Below are 12812 nucleotides of genomic sequence, written 5' to 3'. Positions count from 1 at the left end.
TGCATCTCTGTTGATTGGGGCATACACGGTCGAGACTGCTGTGTCTTCTTGGCAGCTCGACCTTTGTTGTTAATGTTACACTACACATCTGGTCTTCTCCGCCCTGCATCTAGATGTCAGTACTACGTAGCCAGCCACTCCAGCTTTCTTTCAACTAGTGCTTGAGTGATAAATCATTTTTTATTTTTACTTTCTGACCAGCCTATATTACTATATTTGAAGTAACTTGTAGACTGCAGGTAATTGGGTCATGCTTCTTGTTGCTGGTTCCCGCTGCATCCTGGGTTATCTGAGGTACACTGAAAACCCAGGGGCATTTACCACCACATTGCTCCTCAGACCCAAGGTGCTTGGTCAGTCTGCTGCCCTTTCCTCACCTTTTAGAGTCTTCTGCTGTTTATCTGCTCTGTAATGTCCAGAGGTTTTAGTTGTATTTAGCAGGAGGAGTATGGAAAAGTATACCTGCTCTGTCTTCTCTCAAATGGATAGTCTAGGCTTTTTTTCTTAATTGCCGTATCCCTTTGCCTAATTGACGTAATCTATGTTCAGCAAGTATTTGCTCAGTGAAGTAATTTAGGGCTTAGTGATCAGAGTGTATTTATGAATTTTATATATAAAATAGTTGGTAGTTTCTTATTATAAGACATTTAAAGGTGATTATTTTCTTTTTCCCCTACCAAGACCATATTTAGTCTTCTGTAGGTAAATAAGTTATAGTTTGTCTTAATTTAATTGATTATAGCTTTGTTTTACATAATCATCAGTCTTTGGCACAAGTGAAAATTAGAGCAGCTACAACCCTGCATGTTTATCGTCTTTATGCCTAAGAGTGACCAGGTCTAACAGATACCCTTTCTGATTGTACCCTATTTTTCTGACAAATGTGTTTATGGAGATTAAGTGAAATGGAGCTAACTATGTACTTTAAAAAATTAAGGCACTTCTGTGAATTTGGAATGTGTAATCATAAAGCTTATTTCAGAATAGGTTCTGTTGTATTTTGTTAACCTGCTCACCACCTTTGGAGATGAAGTAAGATACACAAGATCTTTGACAGGTGCTGTCAGAAACAAGTATTACCTCTGGATGACAACAGGACTCAGGAAATGTCTTTTCCTTTTTATTCAAAAGGGATTCTTATTGCTCTTCTGTTTAATTGGTTCTTTTACAGGTCCCTTCAATAATCAGGAGATGGCAGAATGGTTTCAGGCAGGCTATTTTACTATGTCTTTATTGGTGAAGAGAGCATGTGATGAAAGCTTCCAACCTCTTGGTGATATCATGAAAATGTGGGGAAGGGTCCCCTTCTCTCCGGGTCCAGCTCCTCCTCCTCATATGGTAAGCACCTTACAACTCCCTTAAAACATAAGTCAGAACCAGAATAACCCAAATGTTAAATTTCATGAGGAAAAGGTTCTCTGGAAGTAATCAAAATCACAGTGGTCGTGTGAACTGTAGGCAGTCTAGCTAGCTGTGATGGTCTTTCAAAGCTCAAATGTCTGTGTGTGCCCTTCATCTCTCCTCTCTCCCTCAAGAAACAGTCTTTCACTGTATAAATTAAATTCATAGGTTAGAACTATAAAATGGTATTGTAACTAAAAAAAAAATGGACCGGTGAGTGTTCTGGCCCTGTACCTCTCAGCTCATTTCCAGCGCTCCTGACACTCATCAGATGCTCCTGCTGCACTCATCAGCTCCTTGCCTCTACACCTCTGTGGCCTCCAGGGTCTTTCTGGCCCATCCTCCTGCCTTTACCTCTTGGTTTTTGACTCAAAAGTTTGAGTTGTGAGGTCTGTCCTTAAGTAAGTGTCACTGATACAAAGTTTCAGTGCTTTGGAATACTTGGAAGACTGTTTTAGAATAGTTACTAGTCATCCAGCTAAAAATGGATCATAATTTAGTCTCTGTAGTTAGCATACTGGAACCCAGAAAGCTTTACAGGGTGCTTCTCTTCCTGTGATTTCCTTTTGGAGGGCTTTGGACCTTTGCCTCATTTTCCCTTCTCCCCTTTGGAGTGTCTAGTGTGACTAGCCATAGTGAAACGTGGCTGCAGTCAAAGCCTTCAGTGTGACACTGGACTTCTGTGTCACCAGTCTATTCTCCCGTGCACTGAGGGCCTGTGCCAGCATGGTGGTGTGGTAGGTTGTTAGGAAAGGAAAGTGATTAGGACGCAACGTCTGTATTCAAGGGAAGTCATAGGTAAGGGCAGTGACTCTCAGGCTCTTCTTTGATTGACCACAAGCTGTAGTTTAAAAAAAAAAAGAGTTTTGCACCACCTCTGTGTGTGTGTGTGTGCGCGCGCACAAGGCAAAGTTTCACAAATGCTTTGTGCTGTGCAGCTGTTTTCTCTGTTTAGCTCTTTTTTAAAAAAAACCTGTATATTGATCTTGACCCAGTGATCTCACAATTTACTGATGGATTGAGACTCAGGGTTTGTGAGCAATGAAGATCCCTGGTGAGGGCAATTATTTCTGGCATTTCTCTAGTAAATCCAAGGAAAAACGCCACATGTGGTGCCATGTGTTTTTATGCTGGTTTAATTTATATACTGAGTTTGAGCTTTATTTCCCTTCTCTGAAATTGGGAAGAATTTTTATCATGCATGTTTCCTTGATGAAGCGTCAGAGCCATCACTGGGAGCTGCCTTGTCGCTTTAATCTGTTTCTTGACTTTGGGTGCTGTGACCCTGAGCTTCTGCCAGATCTACCTAAGGAAAAAACGAGCCCTAGGGAGCTCTGCTTCCTGTCATTCATTATCTTTGCTCTGATAGATGCCTTGAAACTTAGATTTTCATGTAGAAGTTTTAGATCAGCCTAGTCTCAACTTTTCTCCCCCAGTGCTTTATTGAGAAAGAAAATGACTCCTGGTTTCACATGAGCCCACTTCACCTCATATATCAAACATTTTCTTCCAAAATATGATTATTATATAATAAAGGTATTAATTGCTGGCAGTATTCACTAATAGTTTGCTTAAACTTAGAGTATACCACCCTTACGGTTTTTATACTTCATATTTCATTTTCTTTTCCAGTTTTAACTTTTCAAAATTTAAATTATAGCCACATTACTTAAAATATAAAGATTTTGCTATTGCTCATTTTTCTAACTCCTGATTGAATAGTAATAGAAGCAGCTACATTTTAGGTAGAGAGTTGGTTTTCAAAAACTTTCATATTCTTTGTAATTTAAGATTTGTCAGCATCTTTAGAAAGATTTACCATGCTGTGCTGTCTCCATTATGCACCCTTATGAAATTCCTACCATAGCATTTCCTTTAACCTTTAGATAGTTCTCCTTTGTTTTTTGTCCCATTTCTATAATTGCTACAGGACTGCTACATTTATAACTACTTTAAATGTTGGGGAAAATAATACATTTTTTGAGTTAAAGTAATAACCTGGATTATAATACAACATTCAGTTTGGGCAGACTGGGAGAACAGCAGCCGAAATAAGGACCATTTCCTCTATTCTTAGGACTGTCTTACAAGGCAGGTACCACCTTCTTCCAGTAGGTGGCACTGCTTAGTTTAAGATGCCCAAGTGTTACAGTTAAGCATAAAGGCAGAGTGAATGTGAAGGTATGGGGTTTATTTTGCTTTTAGATACATGTACTCAATGGCTTCTGTGACCTTAGCAATTTATTTGCTGTTGTTTCTTCCCCCAATGTTTCATTCCCAGGGAGAGTTGGACCAGGAACGACTGAGCAGGCAGCAGGAACTCACAGCCTTATACCAAATGCAGCATGTCCAGTACCAGCAGTTCTTAATACAGTAAGAGCTACTGATGTGGTAGGAAGCCTTGTAGCCATTAGATAACCACCGACTCCCACGTGTGATCGTTAACAACAGGGACCTGAAATTTCATGGGATATTTCTGCCAACCAACCAGTGGCATGTTACATATAACCTAAGTTTGTATTACCTTCTTCCTTTTTTTTTTTTCCTTAAAGAAGATTTATTTATTTATCTAGACATACAAAATTGGGGTACAGGCCAGAGGTTCAGGGCGGTGAGAGGATTCACCAGACACAGAGTGGGGAGCAGAACAGGCAGATCAACGAAGTACACTGCTGAGGGGAGCAGCGGGCGAGTCAGGAGAGGTCTGCTGCGCCCTGGGGGTCACCTCTGGGGCTGGGGATAGAACTCCCACTGAAGTGGCTGCAGCTAGCTTGCAGTGCTGTGTCCTAACCTGTTGTGCCACCAGGGAGGGCCTGGTATTACCTTCTTAACTAATAAAAGTTTTCCAGAGATGCTACATAACCATAATTTTATAAACTCTTACGCTTATAAAGGTACAGCTAGCAAACATTCTAAGAATTAAGTACCACCTAAATGGCTCAAATTTGAATGCCATGGAGGAAAAGCCCAGCAGGAAAGAATGAAAGCTTATTCTGTCAGTGTGTAATGGTAGCAGAGTGGGCTTGCGTCTGTTTCATAGAAGTAAGACTTATGGTGTCTGGTGCGGATTGGCAGACTGACCCTCTTCCTAAAGTAGAGTGTTATTGAAAAATGGCCACAGCCACTTGTGTACATGGATGTGTTGTCTCTTGCTGCCTTTTGCACTGCAGTGGAGAATTGAGTAGCCAAAGGTATTCATTGTCTGCTTCTTTACTGAATGAAATAATTTGTCTAATTCTGATCTAGTTTAAAAAAAAAATTAGCCTAAAGTTTTCTAAGGTGGGACATGGTCTTAGGAATTTTAAGGCAAGCGACTTATTTTTGCAAAGCACACTTCATATTCACAGCTATTAGTTTGAACTTTGTTTTTCACTTGTTTGCTAATGAGAGACTATTAATATCTTGAGTTTGCCACTTTTGACATAGTGTGGTACGTATTTTTACCGCCCTCTTTCACTCAGAAACATGCCATCTAATTCATTTCATTCTGGAATGATGCATAGAATTTTCTGTGCTACCGTTACCATGATGATTTGTAAGAATATAGTTAATAGCTCTTTCTAATGGTGTTAGTGGGGGGAGTGGGTTCCGCTTTGTTCTTCGCTGTCTTGGGAAAGTGAGTAAAATGTGGATAGACGAGTCACACTTGGTTTTACTCTTTTGAAGACAGCAGTACGCACAGGTCTTGGCGCAGCAGCAGAAGGCAGCCCTGTCTTCCCAGCAGCAGCAGCAGTTGGCACTGCTGCTCCAGCAGTTCCAGGCCCTGAAGATGAGGTCGGTGGTCCCGGCGTTGGGTTCTGGTGTGCGCGTGTGAAGGAAGGAAAAGAAAGGGGACTTCGATATAAAATGTAGGAAGTCTGGTACTAAAATGCCCAAGTGGAATATATACCTACATGTTATATGGAAAAAGAGTGTCGTTTGTAATAAAATTAAGCTGAAGGAAAAGTACTTATTTGGTCCTTTTACTCATAGAGGATTAATTTGGAACAATAATCAAAGAATAATAATGTTTGAGAAGCTGTGTTAGTCATAGGGAACCAGCCACAAAAAATTGTACTATAGCCATTTAACCTCATTTTTATCCATGATCTCTCAAGAAAGGAATTTAACAGCGCTACATGTAGTTAAAAAAGTTTTTCTGAACCCAGAATCATTAAGGTGGGAGTGAGGAAAGGGAAACGTGCCAGAAGTCTTCAACGTGTGCAGTTTCAGATTATCATTCAGGGTGGTTACTGTGTCTCCTGCGGTTTTATTCTTAAAAACCTTGCTGGCTCATTTAACCAAAACCTTCTGTATTTCTCTTTTGAGTCATAAACCATCCTGTGAAATAAGAAGTTTCATTGGTTAGGTCTTCGTTTAATAGATGGGCAAACTGGGTCTCTGAGAAGCTGAAAACCTGTTGGCATGATAGGGTTTAATTAGAGACAGCATTCAAAGACCTTAGACTTAACAGAAGCCTGAACATTTTTCATTGTATGCTGGTCTGTGACCTACTGAGACAGTCTCAAATCTTTTTTTTTTAAAGATTTATTTATTTGTTCATACAGAACAGGGGTACAGGCCAGAGGTTCAGGGGCGGCGAGAGGCTTCACCAGAGACAGAGTGGGGAGCAGAACAGGCAGATCGACAAAGTACACAGAGTGGGGAGCAGCGGGCAGGTCAGGAGAGGTCTGCCACGCCATGTGGTTACCTCCAGGGCAGGCGGGAATTGAACTCATGCGGGAGTGGCTTTAGCTTCTCAGTGCTGTGCTTTAACCCGCTTTGCCACCAGGGAGGGCCAGTCTCAAATCTTTTTAAAAAAAAAATTTATTTATTTATGCTTGTAAGAACTGGGGTACAGGCCAGAGGTGCTGGTGGCGGGGTGTGAGAGAATTCACCAGAGACAGAAGTGGGGAGGCAGATCAACGAAGTACACTACTGAGGGGAGCAGGGGGGAAATAGGAGAGGTCTGCTGTGGCCTGTGGGTCACTCCCTGGCTGGGGATCGAACTTGTTGCTGCAGTGGCTGTGGAGACCTTCATAGTGCTGCACTTTTAACTCCTTGCACCACTACCAGGGAGGCCCAACATTCCCAGTTTTTTAAGACAGCAAATGTATCCACTATATAGTATTTGCTGATACACTGAGGAGCCCAGAGGTGTAGTCACTGTGCTTTTATCTTGGGTTCTCTCATGGATGCTTTGATAGTGCTATTATATATCCCTTAAAACAGTAATGGTGTATTCTGGCCAAATACCTGGAACTCCTGTAGATAACCTAGAAATCCCTCTTTTAAAAAATGATACGAGGAGGTTAATATATTTTTATTTTTATTTTGCAGAATATCTGATCAAAACGTCATTCCTTCCGTAACTAGGTCTGTATCAGTGCAAGATACTGGTTCTATCTGGGAGATGCCAACAACCTCACAGCCTGCAGGTAAGCCTTTAGATCGACCCTGAGTAAACAGCTCTGTGGATTTAGGCTCATGCTTGCATAAATCAATTTTTAAAAAATGTACTTTTTTTAAAACTAGTTTTATGTTGATTAATCACAAAACTCAATTTTTAGTAGACCCCCAGCAAAGGATTAAAGTGTTAATAAAAATAATACTATTATGGAGTTGCTAGAAATTTGTAGGTAACCCACTTGGAATTTGAGTTAGCCTCTGTGTTTTATGTTGCTCTAAGCAGTGTAAGATGTTTTTGATACTGCACAAGTAAAAAATTCTGAACATTTTAAATAATGGTGAGTTATCTTTTAACTCAAGGGTTCACATATAGCTTAACATTTCACACACCTAGAAATTTTGGGGATAGACACACCTACATTGAAGTGAACCCTTACCTGTTCTTTCTGCATCAAACTAGAAAATTTGGGACTAGAGTTTTTTTAAAAAAAAAGTCTTGATATTAGTGGATTGTTTCTAAAGATTGAGGTTTGTGGAGTGGCTAGTTTGAACCATTGATAGGCCTTTCAAGAGGTTAGAATAGTTGAAGATTTTCAGGAACCATGGGCGTTGATAGATTCTTTTCCCCTGTCACTAATCTGTACGTCCCCTTGATGGTTTCTTCCCTTACCTTCCTCCAGAAACCACATTTCACTTATTGATGTTCACTTGTTTTTATAAGTATTTCACTTTGTGGAATACTCTGCTATGCAAATGTCCAAAGAATTTGCTTTTATCATTCTGACATGCTTTATTGTACATAAATAAGTCTTTGAGCCTCTTCCATGTAGCTCTAAGTGGCCACATTTGCTCTCTCCTCATGACTGAATGCTACCTGTGCGGATGGGCACGTCTTGATCCCACCCGCTACCACTGGGATGCAGGCGCTGGCCACTGTAAACAGTGCTTTGATACACATTGTTGAGCATGTAACTTTTGGAGTTGATGGTTTTACATTCTTTGGATGGATGCACAGAAGTGGAATTGCTGGGCCATGTCTCCAATTTTAATTTTTCAATATAACCCCAGGTAGTTTTCCAAAATGGTGGCCCCAGAGTGATTCCTACTGACAGTGTAATGGAGTTCCTCTGTGTCCCCTCCAGCACATGTGGTTCAGGGGTTATGTAATGCGCCCCATGTTCACAGGTGTGGGATGAGACCTCATTTGAGTTTGAACATGCATCTCCCTTATTAGAAGTTTGATGACATTTTCCATGTTTCTGTTGGCTTTCTGGATATTTGCTGTTGTGTGCTCAGACCTGCTGCCCATTTATTAATCAAAGTTTTAACTTTTTCTTGTTGAATTGTATAATTTTTTTATGTTTTGATTATTAACCCCTTATCAGTTGTGTATTTAGCAGTATTTTCTCCCTTTTAGGGTTTTTTTTTTTTTTTTTTTTTATTTATTTGTGCATACAGAACTGGGGTACAGGCCAGAGGCTCAGGGGCGGCGAGAGGCTTCACCAGAGACAGAGTGGGGAACAGAACAGGCAGATCAACGAAGTACACTGCTGAGGGGAGCAGCGGGCGGGTCAGGAGAGGTCTGCCACGCCATGTGGTCTCCTCCGGGGCAGGCGGGAATCGAACTCATGCGGAAGTGGCTTTAGATTCTCAGTGCTGTGCTTTAACCCACTGCGCCACCAGGGAGGGCCTAGGGTTTCTTTTTAATGTACTTATTTCACTATATTTAAAAACCTTTAATTTGTGATAATTCCAATTGCTTGTTTTTGCTTTTATTTCATTTATCAGCAGGGGTGAAGTCACCAAAAGCACCTTTTATTGTGGTGCCATGGAGCATATCAGCAGTACTTGCTCCTATGTATTTTATTGTCGCTGGTTTTAATCTAAATCTTCAATCCATTTGGCATTTACTTTAGTGTATGAAGTTAGAAAATTACCCGTTTAGTTTTTAAACACGATTGTGTAATTTCTCCTACCATCTTTTGTTAGAGAGACTCTCATTAAGTATTGATATATATATATGTATTTATTACTGAACTTTTGATTCTGTTCCATTGACCTATGTATCCGTTTCAATACCAATAACATAGTTTTAATTATTATTGTTTTATAATACAAAGTCATAATGCAATGCATCCAGTTTTCTCCTTTTTTCTCAGGATTGCTTTTGCTGTTACAAGTCTCCTGTGGTTTCATGTAAAGTTCAATATTTATGTTTAGTTTCTTTAACAAATATTGTTGGTATTTTAGTGGGATTGCATTTAATTTATATATCACTTCAGTAAAATAGTCATTTTGACTATATAGCTTCTACCCATCCATGATCAGGGAATGTATTTTCATCTCCTTATGCCTAAATCCTTATGTCTTTTAGTTATCATGGTATAGGTTCTTGACGACCTTGGTTAGGTTAATTCTGAGGTTATGATTCTTTTTGAAGTGATTGTGAATGGAATTGTTGATTTCTGATAGGTTTTTCTTCGATCCATTGAGCTGTTCAGCAGTTCTCTTGCTAGTGTTGACCGTGGCCATTCTGGAGGGACCGATGCTCCCCTTATCCACTTGCCATGCTGAGTGTACCTTATTTTTTTCTTGGTAACAATTTGCAGTCAGAATGGTGTTAATACTTTTAGTTTTTTGGAACTAAAAGTAACTTATTAAACAGTTTCTTTCTTTGGGTATGGTGCAGTCAAGATACCTTAACAAATAATCTATTGATTTTATACAGATAATAATTCATAATAATTACGACTTTATATAAAGTCATGTTCACAAACCTTGTTGGTATTAGGGAAACAGGCTTAGAAGCCTCGATCTCCTTATGTCCCTATCTGATCACCTGACTTTTTGGGTCAGCAGAACCCACTGTCAAGTGGGAGAGCTGCCCAACCTTTCTAGAAGACTTTCCACTATACCTCGCTTTCTCTTTTATCCTCATTTATTGAAATGAAATTCATGCATGTAGTGTGAAATCATGCAGCTTTAAATGAGTGATGGCTCCGTGGCTCTCTCGCTTCATAGTTGTCCCTGTTACTCCTCTCTCCACTTGTGTGCTGGCTTTGGGATCCAGCATGCTGGGTATTAAATTCTAGCTTGGCCATATGCTTGGCATGTATCCTGGGGAGTGTTAGAGAAATACCTCTGATCTCTAGCTCGGTCACCTACAACCACAGAGCTAGAAGCAGATTAAAGATTTTTTGAGGATGAAATTAGCTCCCTAATAAATGCCTGGTACTTTATTTCCATCTAAATGTGTTTAAGGGCAGTGATAACAGTTAGAGCCCCCTGGCAGTTCCATTTACTTCAAAGCATAACGGGCAAATATGATGGAGATGATTCACGGATGAGGAAATAACTTCACGGTGCTTGTGCTGCGTGCCCACGTGTGTAAACTCTGGCGCTCAGACTGTCTTTTTCTTGTTGTCTTGCAGTGTGGGAAGGCGGTAGTGTGTGGGACCTGCCCCTTGATCCTGCAGCCCCAGGACCTGCCCTGGAGCAGCTTCAGCAGATGGAGAAGGCGAAAGCCGCAAAGGTCTGACTCACCTTCTTCCCACAGTGCATGCAATCGTTTCTTGAGCGCTTGGGCTCTTCAGCTAACTGTGCTTTTTTCCTTTCAGCTTACTACTACTTAGCTGGTATAAGGACATTCATATTTTAACTTTATTATTGTCCTCTCCTTCTGAAAAAGACTTTACAGCAATTAAAATTAACTCATTGACTCAGTTAAGGTGAATTAGCTGACACAATAATTGTAGTCACGTGTATAGTTTCACTACATTATTCATTCTAGAAACACTTGTAATAAATGCAGGCCTTAAAATATAAAATACTATACCTAGCTGGATGCTTGACATTGCTTTTTTAGACTCTCGATCTGTAGCTTGTGTTCCCACCTTGAATCTCTATTGTGCTGTTTGTTTATATGCCGTAGTGTGCCCACACATTCAGCTGACAAGCTCACTATGAACATGAGTACCTAGCTCCACTCATATCTTCTGGAGGCGCTAGGAATCTTGACTTTCAGTTTTAGCACTTACCAAAAGAGGACATCTGTCATACTTGGTGTCATTGTCATAGTATTAGACTTAGTTTATCCATATTGCATTCTTACAGTGAGGTAGCACTGGGGTCTGGTGTAGGAAGGGGTCATGAGTAGGGTCTGGCTCCATGAATGAGTAAGAGCCTGTAATCCAAGCATGTTTTGAGTGTGTTCTAGTTCCACAGTGCTTTGTCCTGGCATGATGAAAGAGAGGAGCTTAGTGGTGTGTGATGTGTTCATGTCTGCATGTGTGTGTTTGGTTACTGCTGGTCAGAACTGCACCTGGATAAGCCAGCCAGTTGGAGAGGGGAGGGATCAGGTATTAGGTGACATAAACAGTAACACCTCCACTTTGCACTTGAGGGACAGATAGGGATTGAACTCCACTGAAGGGTTTTGGATTGACAGAGTAGAAGCAGGGGGAAAATAAGTCATAGTAGAAGGAATACAACACTTGTGAAAGTTCTGAAGCGCATGAGAACATACTGGCTCAGAAGTAGTTAAGTAAGTCTGGGTGCATGCCTCTGAGGAGCACGTGACGAGTGAGGCAACTAGATGAGGGGAGTCGCGCGTCCCTTTGCACACGCTGCGTTCACGAACCACCTTTATTTCCAGGGCGAAGGATGGAGTTAATGCAAGCCCGGCAAAGATTTTTGCATAGAGGATTAGATGTTAAGGTGGGAAATGTACACAGACTGGAAGGAGGGAAACCCGGGGAGAGACGTAGACATGTGGGTGAGAACAGGGAAGGCCTGGCTCCTGTGGCAGAGGGGCCAGCGTCTGCATGCCGGTGGTTCAGGACCGTGGACAGGATCGTCTGCTGTGTGGTTGGTCTTCATGTTGTAAGAATTCTGTAGTTTCTCACACTGGCAGCTTACAGCATTGTTGTGGAAACCTTGTTGTCACACAGTTACATCTTCCATCACAAAATCTTTTGTAGGAATGAGCAAGGAAATGCCCTTCGGACGATTTCTGATGTTTGTCTCAAAATAGCCAGTTGCCCCACCACATGCAGGGAGTGGGGGGTGGGTGGTAGTGTGCAGTGGGCGGTCTGTCCAGGTGGGGTGAGGCACGCAGCCGGGAAGTGCGTAGACCACGGTGCTCGCTGGCCCCGGGAGTGGCTGGCCCCCTCCTACGGGTGGAGCTGCACCGCTGGCCAGCGCTGTGATCTCGCACACCCCATGCTGGGTTTCCCCTTCTTAAGAATACTTTTGTGTAATCACAGCTCGAACAGGAGAGGAGAGAGGCAGAAATGAGGGCAAAGCGTGAAGAGGAAGAGCGAAAGAGACAAGAAGAGCTCCGAAGGCAGCAGGAGGAAATTCTTCGGAGGCAGCAGGAGGAAGAAAGGAAAAGGCGGGAGGAGGAAGAGCTCGCTCGAAGGAAACAGGTACGCCTCGAGAACTCTGCTCATGGGGCTGGCCCCGGAGGGCCTTCCCTTGGCTGCCCTCTCCCTCATTTCACAGGTAACAGTTCTCTGGGAGAAGGCCTCCCTCAGGTCGACGGCGCTAGCAGAGATTGAAATTAGAACCTTGTAAAACTCGCTTCGTTTATAAAAAAAAGTCTGTTAGCCACCCACACCACCAGAGGAATATTCTTTAGTCTTGCTAAATGATTAGAGTTGATTTATTTTGTATGTCTCCTAGACTTTGAAAACCAATTCGATTTCAGAAGTAATTCAGTCTTTAAGTTTTCACAACCAGTGACTTCAGCATTTGTCATGTTTCTTGACCATCTGTGTATTGCTTTGGGGAAATCTCCGTTGGCCCACTTTTCTGTTGTGACATTTTTTTTAAAAGATTTATTTATTGATGCATACAGAACTGGGGTGCAGGCCAGAGGTGCAGGGGTGGTGAGAGGATTCACCAAAGACAGAGCGGGGAGTAGAACAGGCGGATCAGTGAAGCACACTGCTGAGCGGAGCAACGGACAGGCCAGGAGAGGTCTGCCGCGCCATGTGGTCACCTCCAGGCCAGGGATTGAACTC

The 12812-nt window shown here is 41.9% G+C and overlaps 1 protein-coding gene across 6 annotated transcripts in view; it reads left to right on the top strand.

The window, feature by feature from the left end:
• GIGYF2 (GRB10 interacting GYF protein 2) overlaps positions 1 to 12812 on the top strand; it is a 121516-nt gene that overhangs the window by 84194 nt on the left and 24510 nt on the right. For 5 of the 6 annotated variants that reach the window (XM_012727063.1, XM_012727073.1, XM_012727070.1 and 2 more), the window contains 6 exons: positions 1172 to 1338; positions 3683 to 3774; positions 5068 to 5175; positions 6721 to 6818; positions 10221 to 10321; positions 12054 to 12215. In XM_012727063.1, coding sequence (XP_012582517.1) covers positions 1172 to 1338; positions 3683 to 3774; positions 5068 to 5175; positions 6721 to 6818; positions 10221 to 10321; positions 12054 to 12215 — 728 coding nt within the window. The remainder of the gene's footprint in view (positions 1 to 1171; positions 1339 to 3682; positions 3775 to 5067; positions 5176 to 6720; positions 6819 to 10220; positions 10322 to 12053; positions 12216 to 12812) is intronic. The other variant, XM_012727076.1, reaches the window with a different exon arrangement.

The sequence above is a fragment of the Condylura cristata genome, unplaced genomic scaffold (assembly GCF_000260355.1).
Source record: "Condylura cristata isolate star-nosed mole 26May11 unplaced genomic scaffold, ConCri1.0 scaffold00002, whole genome shotgun sequence".
Classification (NCBI taxonomy): Eukaryota; Metazoa; Chordata; class Mammalia; order Eulipotyphla; family Talpidae; genus Condylura; species Condylura cristata.
The sequence above is the reverse complement of the archived record's forward strand: the minus strand, read 5'-3'. Positions and strand labels throughout refer to the sequence as shown.